The 16180-nt window shown below is 38.3% G+C and overlaps 2 protein-coding genes across 5 annotated transcripts in view; one reads left to right on the top strand and one right to left on the bottom strand.

The window, feature by feature from the left end:
• Positions 1 to 6887, top strand: part of MCMBP (minichromosome maintenance complex binding protein) — a gene marked incomplete at its 5' end in the record, with an annotated part of 60577 nt that extends 53690 nt beyond the window's left edge. For both annotated transcript variants that reach the window (XM_079707793.1, XM_079707792.1), the window contains 2 exons: positions 5990 to 6078; positions 6480 to 6887. In XM_079707793.1, coding sequence (XP_079563919.1) covers positions 5990 to 6078; positions 6480 to 6606 — 216 coding nt within the window. In that variant the 3' untranslated portion in view covers positions 6607 to 6887. The remainder of the gene's footprint in view (positions 1 to 5989; positions 6079 to 6479) is intronic.
• A 3313-nt stretch (positions 6888 to 10200) lies between these two features.
• Positions 10201 to 16180, bottom strand: part of INPP5F (inositol polyphosphate-5-phosphatase F) — a gene marked incomplete at its 3' end in the record, with an annotated part of 99836 nt that continues 93856 nt past the window's right edge. For all 3 annotated transcript variants that reach the window (XM_079709161.1, XM_079709160.1, XM_079709162.1), the window contains 5 exons: positions 15451 to 15522; positions 14336 to 14409; positions 13785 to 13913; positions 13123 to 13210; positions 10201 to 11356 (listed from right to left, as the gene is read on the bottom strand). In XM_079709161.1, coding sequence (XP_079565287.1) covers positions 10201 to 11356; positions 13123 to 13210; positions 13785 to 13913; positions 14336 to 14409; positions 15451 to 15522 — 1519 coding nt within the window. The remainder of the gene's footprint in view (positions 11357 to 13122; positions 13211 to 13784; positions 13914 to 14335; positions 14410 to 15450; positions 15523 to 16180) is intronic.

Genomic DNA, 16180 nt, shown 5'->3' with positions numbered 1-16180 from the left:
TAGCTGATTTAAAGTCTTTGTGTAGTCATTCCAATATTTAAGTTTCCTCAAGGACTTCTTATTTTCCAATGAAGGGGGCTACATATTCTTGTCTCTTTGTATTTCTTTTCTACTTTTTGTATTGAAAACCAGGTGTTTTATGGATGATTTTTTTTTAATCTAGTTACTTTATCTTTGGCTGCGTTGGGTCTTTATTGCTGCATGTGGGCTTTTCTCTAGTTGCAGTGAGTGGGGGCTACTCTTCGTTGTGGTGCACAAGCTTCTCTTTGGGTGGGTTCTCTTGTTGCGGAGCACGGGCTCTAGGTGTACGGGCTTCAGCAGTTGTGGCTCGTGGGCTCTAGAGCACAGGCTCAGTAGTTGTGGCGCACGGGCTTAGTTGCTCCGCGGCATGGGGGATCTTCCTGGACCAGGGCTCGAACCTGTGTTCCCTGCATTGGCAGGCGGATTCTTAACCACTGTGCCACCAGGGAAGCCCAAAGCCAGATGTTTTAAATAATATAATTTGGCAACTCTGCTCTGGCAGATTCTGCCCCCTCCCCGCCTGCCCCCCAGGGTTTGTTGTTGTTGCCCTTTGTTGTTTAGCCACTTTTCTGAACTGATTTTTAAAAGTCTGTATTCTTAGTTGTATGTGAGCACTGAAGTCTTGGCTCGGTTAGCTCAGTGGGCAGTGATTGGATAGAAATTTTATTTCCTTAGATGCCTGGAAGCAGTCTCCCAGTCTAAGCTAAGGGACTCTGTATCCATGTTGGGGCAATCCTTTAACACTCAGCCATGCAGTTTACAGCTGCCGCCTAGCCTTTGCCTTCTGCTTGCACAGAGCCTCAAGGTTGTTCAGTGGTGAGAGCTTATGGCTGGCCTGCTCAGGCTCAGATCTTCTGAGCATGTGCCCAGCCCTGTGCATGCTTGTGACCTGCTAAATTCCTGGTGGTTGGGGATAGATATACACACCCACACACACATATATGTTTGTGTCGGTGTGTATATGTATATGTGTATAGATGTATATATACGTGTGTATATATGTATATATATGCATATGTGTGTATATATATACATATATGTGTGTTCCTCCCCCTCCAGATATCTCATTCCCCAGATTTTCTCTTTTTCTTTCTTTTTTTTTTTTTTTTTGGTTTGGTTGTTGTTGTTTTTTATTTCCACAGTGACTTTTTAATTTTATTTTTTTATACAGCAGGTTCTTATTAGTTATCCATTTTATATATATTAGTGTATATATGTCAATCCCAATCTCCCAATTCATCACACCACCACCCTGCCACTTTCCCCCCTTGGTGTCCATACGTTTGTTCTCTACTTCTGTGTCTCAAATTCTGCCCTGCAAACCGGTTCATCTGTACCATTTTCTAGGTTCCACATATATGCGTTAATGTACAATATTTGTCTTTCTCTTTCTGACTTACTTCACTCTGTATGACAGTCTCTAGATGCATCCACGTCTCTACAAATGCCCCAGTTTCGTTCCTTTTTATGGCTGAGTAATATTCCATTGTATATATGTACCGCATCTTTATCCATTCATCTGTGGATTGGCATTTAGGTTGCTTCCATGTCCTGGCTATTGTAAATAGTGCTGCAGTCAACACTGGGGTGCATTTGTCTTTTTGAATTATGGTGTTCTCTGGGTATATGCCCAGTAGTGGGATTGCTGGGTCATATGGTAATTCTGTTTTTAGTGTTTTAAGGAACCTCCATACTGTTCTCCATAGTGGCTGTACCAGTTTGCATTCCCACCAACAGTGGAAGATAGTTCCCTTTTCTCCACACCCTCTCCAGCATTTATTGTTTGTAGATTTTCTGATGATGCCCATTCTAACTGGTGTGAGGTGATACCTCATTGTAGTGTGGATTTGCATTTCCCTAATAATTAGTGATGTTGAACAGCTTTTCATGTACTTCTTGGCCATCTGTATGTCTTCTTTGGAGAAATGTCTATTTAGGTCTTCTGCCCATTTCTGGATTGGGTTGTTTGTTTTTTTAATATTGAGCTGCATGAGGTGTTTATATATTTTGGAGATTTAATCCTTTGTTGATTTGTTTGCAAATATTTTCTCCCATTCTGAGGGTTGTCTTTTCGTCTTGTTTGTAGTTTCCTTTGCTGTGCAAAAGCTTTTAAGTTTCATTAGGTCCCATTTGTTTATTTTTGTTTTTACTTCCATTACTCTAGGAGGTGGATGAGAAAAGATCTTGCTGTGATTTATGTCAAAGCGTGTTCTTCCTGTGTTTTCCTCTAAGATTTTTATGTTGTCCAGTCTTAGATTTAGGTCTTTAATCCATTTTGAGTTTATTTTTGTGTATGGTGTTAGGGAGGGTTCTAATTTCATTCTTTTACATGTACCTGTCCAGTTTTCCCAGCACCATGTATTGAAGAGACTGTCTTTTCTCCATTGTATCTCCTTGCTTCCTTTATCATAGATTAGTTGACCATAGGTGTGTGGGTTTGTCTCTGGGCTTTCTATCCTGTTCCATTGATCTATATTTCTGTTTTTGTGCCAGTACCGTATTGTCTTGATTACTGTAGCTTTGTAGTATAGTCTGAAGTCAGGGAGTCTGATTCCTCCAGCTCCGTTTTTTTCCCTCAAGGCTGCTTTGGCTATTCGGGGTCTTTTGTGTCTCCATGCAAATTTTAAGATTTTTTGCTCTAGTTCTGTAAAAAAAATGTCATTGGTAATTTGATAGGGATTGTACTGAATCTGTAGATGGCTTTGGGTAGTATAGTCGTTTTCACAATATTGATTCTTCCAATCCAAGAACATGGTATATCTCTCCATCTGTTGGTATCATCTTTAATTTCTTTCAACAGTGTCTTATAGTTTCCTGCATACAGGTCTTTTGTCTCCTTAGGTAGGTTTATTCCTAGGTATTTTATTCTTTTTGTTGCAGTGGTAAATAGGAGTGTTCCCTTAATTTCTCTTTCAGATTTTTCATCATTAGTGTATAGGAATGCAAGAGATTTCTGTGCATTAATTTTGTATCCTGCAACTTTACCAAATTCATTGATTAGCTCTAGTAGTTTTCTAGTTTTCTGGTGGCATCTTTAGGATTCTCCATGTATAGTATCATGTCATCTGCAAACAGTGACACTTTTACTTCTTCTTTACCAATTTGTATTTCTTTTTCTTCTCTGATTGCTGTGGCTAGGACTTCCAAAACTATGTTGAATAATAGTGGTGAGAGTGGACATCCTTGTCTTGTTCCTGATCTCAGAGGAAATGCTTTCCATTTTTTACCATTGAGAATGATGTTTGCTGTGGGTTTGTCGTATATGGCCTTTATTATATTGAGGTAGGTTCCCTCTATGCCCACTTTCTGGAGAGTTTTTATCATAAATGGGTGTTGAATTTTGTCAAAAGCTGGTTTGGTGGTGCTGAATTCTCTTAGCTTCTGCTTGTCTGTAAGGCTTTAGATTTCTCCATTGAATCTGAATGAGATCCTTGCCAGGTAGAGTAATCTTGGTTGTAGGTTCTTCCCTTTCATCACTTTAAGTATATCATGCCACTCCCTTCTGGCTTGTAGAGTTTCTGCTGACAAATCAGCTGTTAACCTTATGAGAGTTCCCTTGTATGTTATGTGTCATTTTTCCCTTGCTGCTATCAATAATTTTTCTTTCTCTTTAATTTTTGCCAGTTTGATTACTATGCGTCTCGGCGTGTTTCTCCTTGGGTTTGTCCTGCCTGGGACTCTCTGTGCTTTCTGGACTTGGGTGGCTATTTCCTTTCCCACGTTAGGGAAGTTTACGACTATAATCTCTTCAAGTATTTTCTCTGGTCCTTTCTCACTCTCTTCTCCTTGTGGGACCCCTATAATGCGAGTGTTGTTGCATTTAATGTTGTCCCAGAGGTCTCTTAGGCTGTCTTCATTTCTTTTCATTCCTTTTTCTTTATTCTATTCCGCAGTAGTGAATTCCACCATTCTGTCTTCCAGGTCACTTATCCGTTCTTCTGCCTCAGATATTCTGCTATTGACTCCTTCTAGTGTAGTTTTCATTTCAGTTATTGTATTGTTCATCTCTGTTTGTTTGTTCTTTAATTCTGCTAGGTCTTTATTAAACATTTCTTGCATCTTCTCGATGTTTCCTCCATTCTTTTTCTGAGGTCCTCGATCATCTTTACTGTCATTATTCTGAATTCTTTTTCTGCAGCGTTGCCTGTCTCCACTTCATTTAGTTGTTTTTCTGTGGTTTTATCTTTTTCCTTCATCTGGTACATAGCCCTCTGCCTTTTCATCTTGTCTATCTTTCTGTGAATGTGGTTTTTGTTCCACAGGCTGCAGGATTGTAGTTCGCCTTGCATCTGCTGTCTGCCCTCTGGTGGATGAGGCTATCTAAGAGGCTTGTGCAAGTTTCCTGATGGGAGGGAGTGGGGGTGGGTAGAGCTGGCTGTTGCTCTGGTGGGCAGAGCTCAGTAAAACTTTAATCCACTTGTCTGTTGATGGGTGTGGCTGGGTTCCCTCCCTGTTGGTTGTTTGGCCTGAGGCGACCCAGCACTGGAGCCTACCAGGGCTCTTTGGTAGGGCTAATGGCAGACTCTGGGAGGGCTCACGCCAAGGAGTACTTACCAGAACTTCTGCTGCCAGTGTCCTTGTCCTCACGGTGAGCCACAGCCACCTCCCCACCTCTGCACAAGACCCGCCAACACTAGCAGGTAGGTCTGGTTCAGTCTCCCCTGGGGTCACTGCTCCTTCCCCTGGGTCCTGATGCACACACTACTTTGTGTGTGCCCTCCAAGAGTGGAGTCTGTTTCCCCTATTCCTGTCGAAGTCCTGCAATCAAATCCCACTAACCTTCAAAGTCTGATTCTCTGGGAATTCCTCCTCCCGTTCCCGAACCCCCAGGTTGGGAAGCCCGACATGGGGCTCAGAACCTTTACTCCAGTGGGTGGACTTCTGTGGTATAATTGTTCTCCAGTTTGTGAGTCACCCATCCAGTGGTTACGGGATTTGATTTTATTGTGATTGTGCCCCTCCTACCGTCTCACTGTGGCTTCTCCTTTGTCTTTGGATGTGGGGTATCTTTTGGTGAGTGCCGGTGTCTTCCTGTCAATGATTGTTCAGCAGTTAGTTGTGATTCCGGTGTTCTCGCAAGAGGGAGTGAGTGCATGTCCATCTACTCCGCCGTCTTGAACCAATCTCTCTCATTCCCTAGATTTTCTTTTTAATGGTTTTGGTTAGCCTGCTGTTTGCTCCAGCTGTTACCCAATGTCTGGGATGGCTAAGATGATCAGTAGTTGCTTCTGATTGCTTTTGATAAACTCTCTGGGGGAATAGGCTATTCACAGTGGGCAAGTGCCAAGTCAGGTTAAATAAAGACAGGCTTGCAAATGGATTCATCCTGGGAACCACCAGACAGTCAAATAAGAACAGTTCTTTGGGAATGGTGATTCGACAGAGCTTCAGCCCCACAGCCCTCTCCAGTGGTTGCTAGGCTGTCTGTTTTCAGGGCTGCTTGGAGGTGGGTAGAGGAATAGGGCAAATTTAAATGCCTCAATGCTCACTGTTCTTCCTATCTTTCTTGAAAAAATGCTCCCCGAATTGTTTCAAGCATCTAGTTAATGTCTAGAGTTTTGAAGAAGCTGATTTTGATCATTTTGCCAGTGTTCTTGTTCCCTTTAATGGTGGTGAGGATTTTCAGAGGTCCTTACTTGGCGGTTTTTGCTGACGTCTCTCTTCCCTGTGTTTAAAGGCATCATGTTTGCTATGCAAGTTGCTGGCTTTTATCTGTTTGCCTGGTGTTCTCAAATGAATCTTGAGTTTTGTTACTTTGTTTAGAGTACTTTCCTCAGTGGTATAACTTATGTGTAAAGTTTGGTTTTCAGGCCTTTTACCCATATTACCTCATTTGTCTAAGATGCAGGGTGACTTCCTCATTTTCACATCAGGCAAGGCACCATGTTACCTTCCTTTTCCCTACAAAATGCAAATGTCGTTTCCTCATATGGAATAATTTTAAAGTTCATTTACTGTTTTGATAAAGGCAGTTGAAGATGACTTTGTGGAGATGCGCAAGAACGATCCTCAGAGCATCACTGCCGACGATCTCCACCAGTTGCTCATTGTAGCTCGGTGAGTGTGCATGTCCACGATTGCCTCTTCAGTGAGCTGTAGATAAATCTGCTTATTTAGGATAACTGAGGCAGACTTATAAAAATGGAAATGAACTTTTTCCTTCTAAAAATCCCTTGTGAAATGACTCGTTGAGGGGGAATCAGTGGCCAGGGATCACCTCCGTGGACCAGGCACGCTCCCTGTTCTCCACATTCAAAGAGGGAATCACTCTCCAAATATGACTCTTCAAGTGTTCCTTTGTAGAAGTCTAACTTGGTTGTTGAGTTCTGTAGTTACCAGATGGTCTTGTCTTCCACAACAGTATTAAAAAAAAACTTACAAACCAGTAGGTTTTTTTAAAAAAAAAAAAGTCATTATTCTAGATCTAGACTTAAATTTGTTTCTGTATTTCAAACCAGGTTTCTGTCTCTCAGTGCTGGTCAGACAACACTGTCAAGAGAACGATGGCTAAGAGCAAAGCAGCTGGAGTCTCTAAGGAGAACCAGGCTTCAGCAGCAGAAATGTGTGAATGGAAATGAACTGTGAAGGTACTGACATCTATGAAAGAGTAATGGGCAAATTGTAGCCACATTATTGTAAAATTCAAATATCATTTATACCACACTGTTTTGTAGATAATTTGTATCAAAAAAAAACCAACCAATGTCTTTTCCTGAAATCACACCCGGTAACATCTAAAGTTTATATAATATTCAGTAAGGGCTTTTTCCTTACTGATTTTATGGAGCTTTTGAAGTTTGTTTTATAATTATATAAATTAGTAATGTACAAAAATGTATTTGATATTAAAAGTTTAATATTGATAATGTTGCTGATTATACCATTTCCTTAGTTTCCTTAGCTTCAGCTAAGTCATAGGCCAGACTCTGTTGAAATGCTAACATCAACATCATTTGAAGAAAATTGTTGCAATTCCAAAGTCAGAGGAATTGTTCACTTCAGATTTCTATGTCTTTCCAATGCACAGTGGCTGTGAGTGTGTACAGTGGTCCAGGTTTGGGGAATGGAGCATACTTGCCATAATTCACATGATCCTGTGAAATTCTGTAATATCATTTCCCAGACATCTAACCACAGCTTTTTTCCATTTAACAGTTGTTAACAACATGCAAAACAAGTCTTTAAATGGCAGTGGTTCCCAGACTTTTTGGGTTTCATGGACCAGTAATACTTCCAAAAATTGTGGGGATTGACAAAGTTGCCAATTTATTTTGCCAAGTAATCTGAAAGAAGTCACTGTATTCTCACTCTTTTTTTTTTTTTCATAAAAGGACAATCTCAGAAGAAGAGATGGTCCTTTAAATGGAATAAATGTAGCTTTTTGAAAAAACACTACATTGTCCTTATTTTTCTCATTTCACTCCAGTGCATTTGGGAACCACTGTTTTATGGACTCACTTAAGGGAATGCTGTCTGCCCTGTGAAGTTGTTTTGCCCAAATAGGAAGAGGACAAAATTTATTTAACTTTTTAAAAAATGCCTTCTTTAGAAAAAAATGGTTTTTAATTCTTTTCCTTAATAAATATCATTTAGTTGCTGTGATTACATTGGATTTTGCACTTTTTATATAAATTTATCAGTTAGTTCCAGATGTATTAGATGAACTAATATTATCTGCTAGTCCAGGAATGCCCTGATAAAACTGTATGTAGGTAGGTTTTCCCCAAATTACAGTTTTAATACAGATTTTCAAAGGAATAAAAATACTATCCATAGCTAGAAAGTGAATTGATACAGTATAGTAGTATAAGTGGCATCAAGAATCTTTGGAAAGGTTAGAACATTACTTTTAAGCTATCACTGGTTATATATAAAGATTAGTTTCTTTTAGTTAGTAACTTACTTAGTCGGAAACATTAGAGATCAGTTAAATGATTACTTAAATTCTGCACCCCCCTGGCCCCCAAGGCCTAAAGTGATACTGCTAACCAAGAAAACAGGGTCAGCCTTGAAAATGGAATTTATTATGCCTCATGAACTGAAGTGAAAATTACTAGTTGTTTAACTTTTCCTAAACTCAAATCTATTTTTATAAACTAATGTAAATAATCTGTTTATATTTAGAATTCTAACTGGTTTTCATTTTTATAACTGGTAGACTAGACCTTCCTTAAACTTTTAGAAATAAAACAAAGGCTCAACTGGATTTGTGGGAATAAAATTCAACAGAGTAGCTGAGTTCCTGTGTGTTTACTGTGCCAGTGTGAATCGTAATTTACCAAAGAGAAGTACATCATTTGCTTGGTCTTACAGAGAAGCCCCCCTGAAAGGAAAACCCCCTTTCAGATAAATAAAACTTCCTAAATTACTAGTACTTTGGACTGTTTTTCATGAATTATGAGACTCACCCCATGTGCTCTTCTGTGTGGAAAACCATTACCCAGAGGTAAACTTCAGTATGAGAGCTGGTACAGCATGGCGTCCTCCCTCTGAAGTCCCACTCAGGTAAGAGATTAGTACTCTGGGCTTCAGAAATCCTTTTCTCCTTGGACAGTGAAGTTTGTTGTTCCAATGCAATGTTAATCCTATTTGAAGCACCGGGAAACTGAACAGACATCTATATATTATCACCTTGATTGAAATTAAATTTTAGTTTTAATTTTAAAATTATTTTTAATTAATTTAGTTTTAATTTTAATTCCTTAATTTTAGTTTTCAAAAATCTCTTTGGAACTACTTTCTTTGGAGTTTAAAACACATACTTTTTATCACCTGACCTTGACTATTTTCTCTCATGTTGTAGGACATCTAATAGTTTCAAGAAAAGGTGGTAAGAGAAAAAAGCATTCAGTTTCGATGTTTGGTTTTTAAAATTTGATGGTTTGTGATCCATTTCATCATTTTTAAAGTCATGAAAACACTTCAAATGAGTAAAGTATTATTAGGAAAGGCTGGGACCAAGTGTTCAGTTATGGCAAACTTACCTTGCTTCCAAATTCTTTAGTCTGACATAAAATACCAAACCTTTATCTTCAAAATATTATTCAAGGAATTCTCATAGACATTGTCACTTTAAATTATGATGATATTTTATTTTAAATAGTCACAACATCTGACACTTCAAAAAAGATACCACTAATAAATAACAAAAGTGGAAATATCAAAGATACAACAGACATAATGTTTAGCTGAGAATCATTTCAACAGAGTAAGGCTCTAAAGATATCAGACAAACCAGTACTTGTTTGGAATAAGGTGTGCAACTTTCTTACTGTATAGGCTTACAGACAAGGCCCTGGTTCCATGTGGTCAAGGTTACAGTCATAAAACCTAAAGTTTTAGCACAGTTGTGCTTCAGACTAAACTTTCAATAGTTGTGCTCGTCTACACAGGATGTTATGGACTGCCCCCTGCAAAAAATTACAACTTGAAAGACTTCTTTCAAACATTACCAGTATCCAATATGTATACAAATTAATAGGTGCTGGTGTTCACATCTGACAGCTCAGGTTTTATGACTGACAAGTCTTAATGCTCCTAGATTTTGGGGTGTACAAGGTAGCAGTATTTTAAATTTAAGTACAATGTGGGGAAATTAGGATCAAATGGGCATTCATTTCTTGACTGTAGCGCCATTAGCCCTCAATTAACTCTTTATAGGGAATGGTTAAGCCATCAAAAACTTAAACCAAGTTTTTATATTAAAATGCTTCGCCATACTAGTAACACTTTGAAGTCACTAAAAACTAAGTATTTACCTTGTAGAGGAAACACACAGAAATGAACTGACAAACAGAAAAACAAGTTATGAAAAATGCTAATCACCTAAATGGATCCATGTCCACCCTTTGTGTCTACTTCATACATTCTACCCACCCACCCCACTCCAAAAAAGGTTCAGGTTGTAACGTCCCAAAGTAATCTATTCCTGAATTACTTTTAAAGAGACAAACTGCTCTGTAGTGTATAAGCTACTTAGGTCTACACATTCTAGGATGACGCACTTCCACTGTCCTAGCTCTCAAATTTGGAAATCTGCTCAGGTTCAGTCTCCTTTTAAAACCTTTCCAAAATAAGCACGATTAGAATTTGTGATCCCTAGATTCAAAGACAGTACAGATTATATGACACCTTCTTTTTGGATTAAATAAAAGCCACAGGATTCTGTGTGGCTAAAAACTAAATCTGAATTATTCGTGTCTGGCATTGAGTAAACATATTTTTAAGTTCATTCTGCTGGACTTCATTAATTCCTTCAGGTTCTGCAGGGCTCTTCTGAACCTTTGCCACTGCAAAGCTTATCCCCTGGGTTAATCCAGCTTGGGTAATATTAGCAACCTGGACCATGGAACTTCGAATCTTTGCAAAGGGAGAGACCGCTCTGCTGCTACAGCTCTCTGAAGGAGAAGGAGTTACGTGAAGCCCTCTCTCAAGTTCAAGTGTGCCAGATTCGGAGCCGGGGGTCTTTTGAGATACGACTGAATGCACTGGTTCAACTGACAAAAGCTGTGGGCCTGCTGCAGAAAAAGACACATCTAACTGAGATGGTCGAGAAGGTATCTGTTCCGCTGATTCCAATTGAGTTTCTTCGGTAGAAACTTGATTGGTCATTTGATTTCCTTCCTCACTAGCCTGCTGAGAAACAGACCTGATTTCTGATAGCTGGGTCATTTTGTTTCGTGCATCTTGAACAAATCTGTGGCAATAAATATCCACGGGCTTGGCAAAGCCAGTCAATGTGTGTATGTTGTCAGCAGAAGGACTTTTCTTCAAAGAAGACTCATAGTCTTTTCCAAGCCCACTTTCATAAGCAAGAGTAACCTCTGAAGGAACATGAATGCTAATATCAGTGCTGCTAATAGACTGGGATCGACTGCCTAATTGAGGTATTGAAGCAATAATACCACAACTAGGAAGAACATAGTCCACTGGCCCTACATTCTCTAAAGAGTTAGCTAGCTGCCTGTCTTCATCAGACTTGGAATTTGTAAGGAATTCATCAGAGTGGTATGAGTCATTATCTGAAGACATTTCCCCATCTGACTCTGCCTGGGCTTTATTATCCATCACACTAGTGTTTTCCATGGTTTCAAGACTACTATCTGATTTCCAAAGATTTACTTTTAAGTTTGGTTTTAGAAAGTTAACTTTCATTTCAGGTTTTGTAAAGTTTCCTAGCTTTCGTAGATTGCCAATATTTACATTGGATTTGGTCTGTTTCACTTTTTGATTTAGAGATGAAAATTTGCTCATTAAAAATTTTTTTCCCTGGGCCAAAGAGCCTTGATTTTGAGATCTGATGCCAATGATGTCTTCATGAGGTTTGCTGCTCTTCCTACAAATTAGAAAAGAAAAAAGTTAATTTCCCATGGAATCCAATTATTAATGTAAGTGAAAACTCTTATTTAAATTGGCCCCAATTTCTTAAAAACAGTACACTGCTAAATGATAAACCCAGATAACCCCTTGGACTTGATGCAAGAACATTAATGTCCAATACAAATATGTGAGCTATATACAATTTTACATACAAAATATTGTCATTTCAACATATAATCAGTATTAAGAGATGATTAATCAGATATCTTAACCTTTCTTAAACTAAGTCTTTGGAACAGCCAATGCATAGTATTTTATATTTTACAACAGGGCAGCAGAAGCCTTTGTAAGTGACATTGACGAGTCACCCCCAGGCACCGAATGGAATGGGTGGCCCGGCTGTGTGACTTTAACCCCAAGTTCAGCAAGCAGGCCACAGACATCTCCCGCACGTGCTGTCATCTTTCTCAAGCAGGCCACCTGGTGCACTGAAGAACCACCCTGTGGAAACACTACATCTGCAATACTTTAATCCTACTTAATGAAGCGCTTCACAGTAATTAGATGAATTATGTTGAGTTCTTTGGCATTCAGGGAGGAGAGGGAGGCTTCCTAACAGTAGCCTCAACCTCTGCTTTTGCATTATTCTGAGAATAAATGTTTCCAGAAAAACCCCACACCCAAAATTTAGACTAGTCCCATTTCAAAGGCTCCACAGCCATATGTGGTGACTGACTACAATTTGGGGCAGCACAGATAGACCACATCAACAATCTAAACCACCAGCAAAGGCAACACTAACTATAGACAGGTATCTACAGCATCTTAACTAGTGTCTACACATTCCAATTTTGCTGAATTCAGGTAGAGCGGGGAGGGGAAAGAATGCCGTTTCCTTATGTTTCCTGTGGGCTACCTGGATTTAGTTTAGAAGACTTGGGACATTTAACATAACTGCACTTAGTGTTTTCTTCTCTGGCATCCCTCATGGCTGCTATAAATAAGAAAAAAGTCAGTGCTATTTACCACACGTCTTAGTACACTGGTTCCACACTTGGTCATGCAAGATCACTGGTCATGAGAATATTTCATAAAAATTATGATGTTAAAGAGCTACTTACTAATAGTAGCTCTTTATAGATTCTATAAAATTTAAATAATCTCATTCAATTAAAAAAAAAAGAGCTACTGAAATAATTATTTCTAACAGAAGACAATCTTCCTCTAGATGACCAAATGACTCTCTTTTCTACTGGAATGTGGACTTTAAAACCTGCTCATTAGATGGAAACCCCACAGATTTTAAATGTAAAATAATCTGTTTACAGGCATTCTTTTCCAAAATTCAAAAACCTAGTGTTCAAAACATACTGGCTGGTTATTTTCTCTAAAAAGTTATTTGAATTTGAATGTTCCCTCTCTTAAGGGTATATTTAAGCGTTTCAAAATATATCACTTGTGGCCATAATTTATTTTATTTATTATTATTACTATTTTGGCCACACTAAGCGGCATCCAGGATCTTAGATCCCTGACCAGGGATCGAACCAGCAGCCCCTTGCAGTGGAGGCACGGAGTTTTTCTTAACCACTGGATCGCCAGGGAAGTCCCGTGGCCATAATTTATTACTTTCTGATCCACGAAGATATGATACTTCTCCCTCTAAATACCGGCACAGTATCATAATGTGATTTCTCTCCCTTTTGCAAATACTTTAAAAGAAGTAAAACTTTAATTTTCTCTGAAGAATAAAGACATTACTATCCAAAATAGTACACTTACCTCTCAAGCTTTTTCTCTATTATAGGCACATCTGATCCCGTGGCTTGCTTGGTGATCTGCAGCATCTCTGCAATGCACTGAAGGGTATCTGAAACCCAAATATAGTTGCTTGCCAGTTTCTCCAAAAACATATTTAAAAATTAGCAGTTCTCAGAACTCCAAATGAAATTTGTAATCTTGTAATTAGATACAAATTTGTTATAATTTACAGAAAAATGCTACTTGTTCATCAATCCCCTAATTCAAAATGTTCTAAAATTTTAACAGAAGACTAAAGAAGAACCAAATCAATTGGAATTAAAAGTTTATTCTGAAACCCTCATCTGTCCAAATACTGCTAGATGCTGAGACAACAGCCGTGAACAAGACAGGTGTTGTCTCTGACTACTATCCATGAGAGGCGTATGTGGTAGGAAAAGCCATGACACCTATAAGGCCAAACACACTGAGAATTCCCATAATAGATTCCCTTGCCCCAGACTACATCATCAGTTCAAATAATGTCCCCGCATTGCTGGGAACAAAGCTGCTATTTCACGATCTCAACAAAGCTATTTTCCTGGATCATTCAGTTGGTACTGGGTATGTACAGTCCCCGAGTCCACTTGGGCTTATAAGAGCAGAGAAAAAGTTATCACTGAATACTTTCATCTCTCCGTTACCTTTTCCATCCTCTTCTGGATTGCGCATTACAGCCCTCAAGGTGTGGAAATAGCCACTTGCTTCTTTATATCTGTAGTGCAGTCGCATGCAGGAGAACTTTGCCTTACCAAAAAGAGTGGGTTCAGGACCTAAAGACCCAAATGAATACATGTATATCTTTCACATAACATTCACTTTCTTCTGTATCTTCAAAAGACTGACAAACATTCATCAATTATTTAGCACTTTTTTCTTCATAATCTAAATGAGAGCGCATACTTATGATTTGGTTTCATGAGATTATAAATAAAAATTCTTCAGTCTCAAATATTTAAACTGTCTCTATCCCAGGGTTAATCTTCACAAGGCAAGTAATGAAAGAAATATAGTTATTATTAGACTATATCCATCACTAATCTCTCAAAATCAGAAGGGAATCCTAAGAAATGGACTACTTAGACTATCCCCTTCTGATTCTAATAAGATGTTATACCACGTGCTTAAATAATGACCCACTCTTAGAAGAAACAGTATTTGCTTTCTATGACTTGGTTAGTATGTTAAAATTTACCTATTTCAATTTTTTCCAGGTCTTCTAGACTTAGTCGTTGATACTGGTTTACTTTGTCAACTTCATCATCATAACTAGACAAAGGGAAAGAGAGTAAAAAGAGGATTAAAATCAAAAGCATATTTGGCTTGTCAGCTGAGGTATAATAGCAGCAACTACTATGCAGTTAAAATCTTCCACAGTACAATACATTCTGGGGTAAAGAGTTAAACAAAAATATTTTAAAAACTAGATGAGATGAATACTGTGTGTGTGTGTGTGTGTATATATATATATATATACACACACACACACACACACACACACATATATAGTTCAACACCTAAAGGAAAATCAGTTTATACATCTTACACTAAAAGAAATCAAAACAACAAACCTAAAACTTAACCTAAAAGGAGAGAAAAACACATACATATACTGAAGCTATGTATTCCTGATACAGCAGATAAATCTGATATCCAAAATCAAGAATAAGAAATCCATATGATCAGTGCCAATAGGCATCTGGGCCAATGACTGAAAAATGACAGTTCACACAAGGCCAAAAAGAAAGTGAATATGTATTTGAAAAAAATAAACCTCAATTCTGGTAAGGCTGTGAGGAAGTACTTGTATTTCTGCTAGTGGCATTGTTAACTGGTAGTCTTTCTGGAGATCAATCTTGCAATAAGGCACAAAAGTCATATAATTCATCATACCCTTATAATCAGAGAAGTGCATGTGCACACACAATTATCTGCACATAGACAGCTGTATTATTCATAATAGCAAAAAAGATGGGAGTATTTTAATGCCTAACAGTGGGGAAACGTTTAACTAAGGTATAGTAATAAAAAACAATGCTATATGGTCATTCACAATAAAAATATGTGGAATACATCAAAACTTGAGATCTATAGGAAAAAATACTAAAAGAACACTTATATAACACTGATTATAAAGCACATTTTCAAACTGAAGTCAGTGATGTAACAATTATGTAAGGTAAAGGGGTTCAGTGAAATTTCTTAATATACATAACAAAACTAGATTCTTTTTTTGTTACAGATTCTCAAAAGGAAATTTACTCGCATTAAAAAAAAAAAGTAAAAGCTTTAAATCAATAAGCAACTTACTAGGCCACGTAGTAGGCGGAGTTAGAAAGCAGTAACAGCACATCCACATCTCTGTGAGTAGCATCAATGAGGCTAAACAAACATGACACAGGGAATTAAATATTTTTGCTTTCATTTACCTTTTTTTTCTACAGCAGATGCACTTATGATAAAAGATTGGAGGGGCTGGGGTGGGGGAAAAAATCAAGTAATCAATCAGTCCTACTTCCTCAGTTAAATATATACAATCTATCCATCTGGAAATTTTAAACCGAAAAACCAGGAACCCAGTTGAGGAAGGTGGGGTAGGTGAAGGAAAGGACTGGAGCTGAGAAGAGGTCCCTTCTCAGAGAGGTAGCCAAGGAGGAGAGAGCGCTCAGGGGAAATGGGATAATGGGGGCGGGGGATTGGATGATGGTAGAGGGGGTAAGGGTTGGAAAGAAAGGAAAATGTGAGGCTGAGAAAATGGTCCAGATCATCTCACATGACCTAACCTTCAAAATGACACTGCACATTTAGGGTATTTTTACACTCATGTAGAATGCATCCGTTGAAAGAACTTTACGTAAACGTAATGTTGATGTGCAAAAATGGAACCCAGCCCAAACTACTTTGCATTTTTCTTACTACAGATTTATTCAGCTTTTAAGGAATAAGTAAACATTTCTTTATTCTAAGTCCATTTTGCCATATTTTATTTCCACTCTAAAATCAAGTATCAGAATAAGGGATTAACCATTAAACCAAATAC

Source organism: Hyperoodon ampullatus (assembly GCF_949752795.1).
Source record: "Hyperoodon ampullatus genome assembly, chromosome: 1".
In the NCBI taxonomy this organism is placed as follows: Eukaryota; Metazoa; Chordata; class Mammalia; order Artiodactyla; family Ziphiidae; genus Hyperoodon; species Hyperoodon ampullatus.
This window is presented reverse-complemented; position numbering and strand designations above follow the sequence as displayed.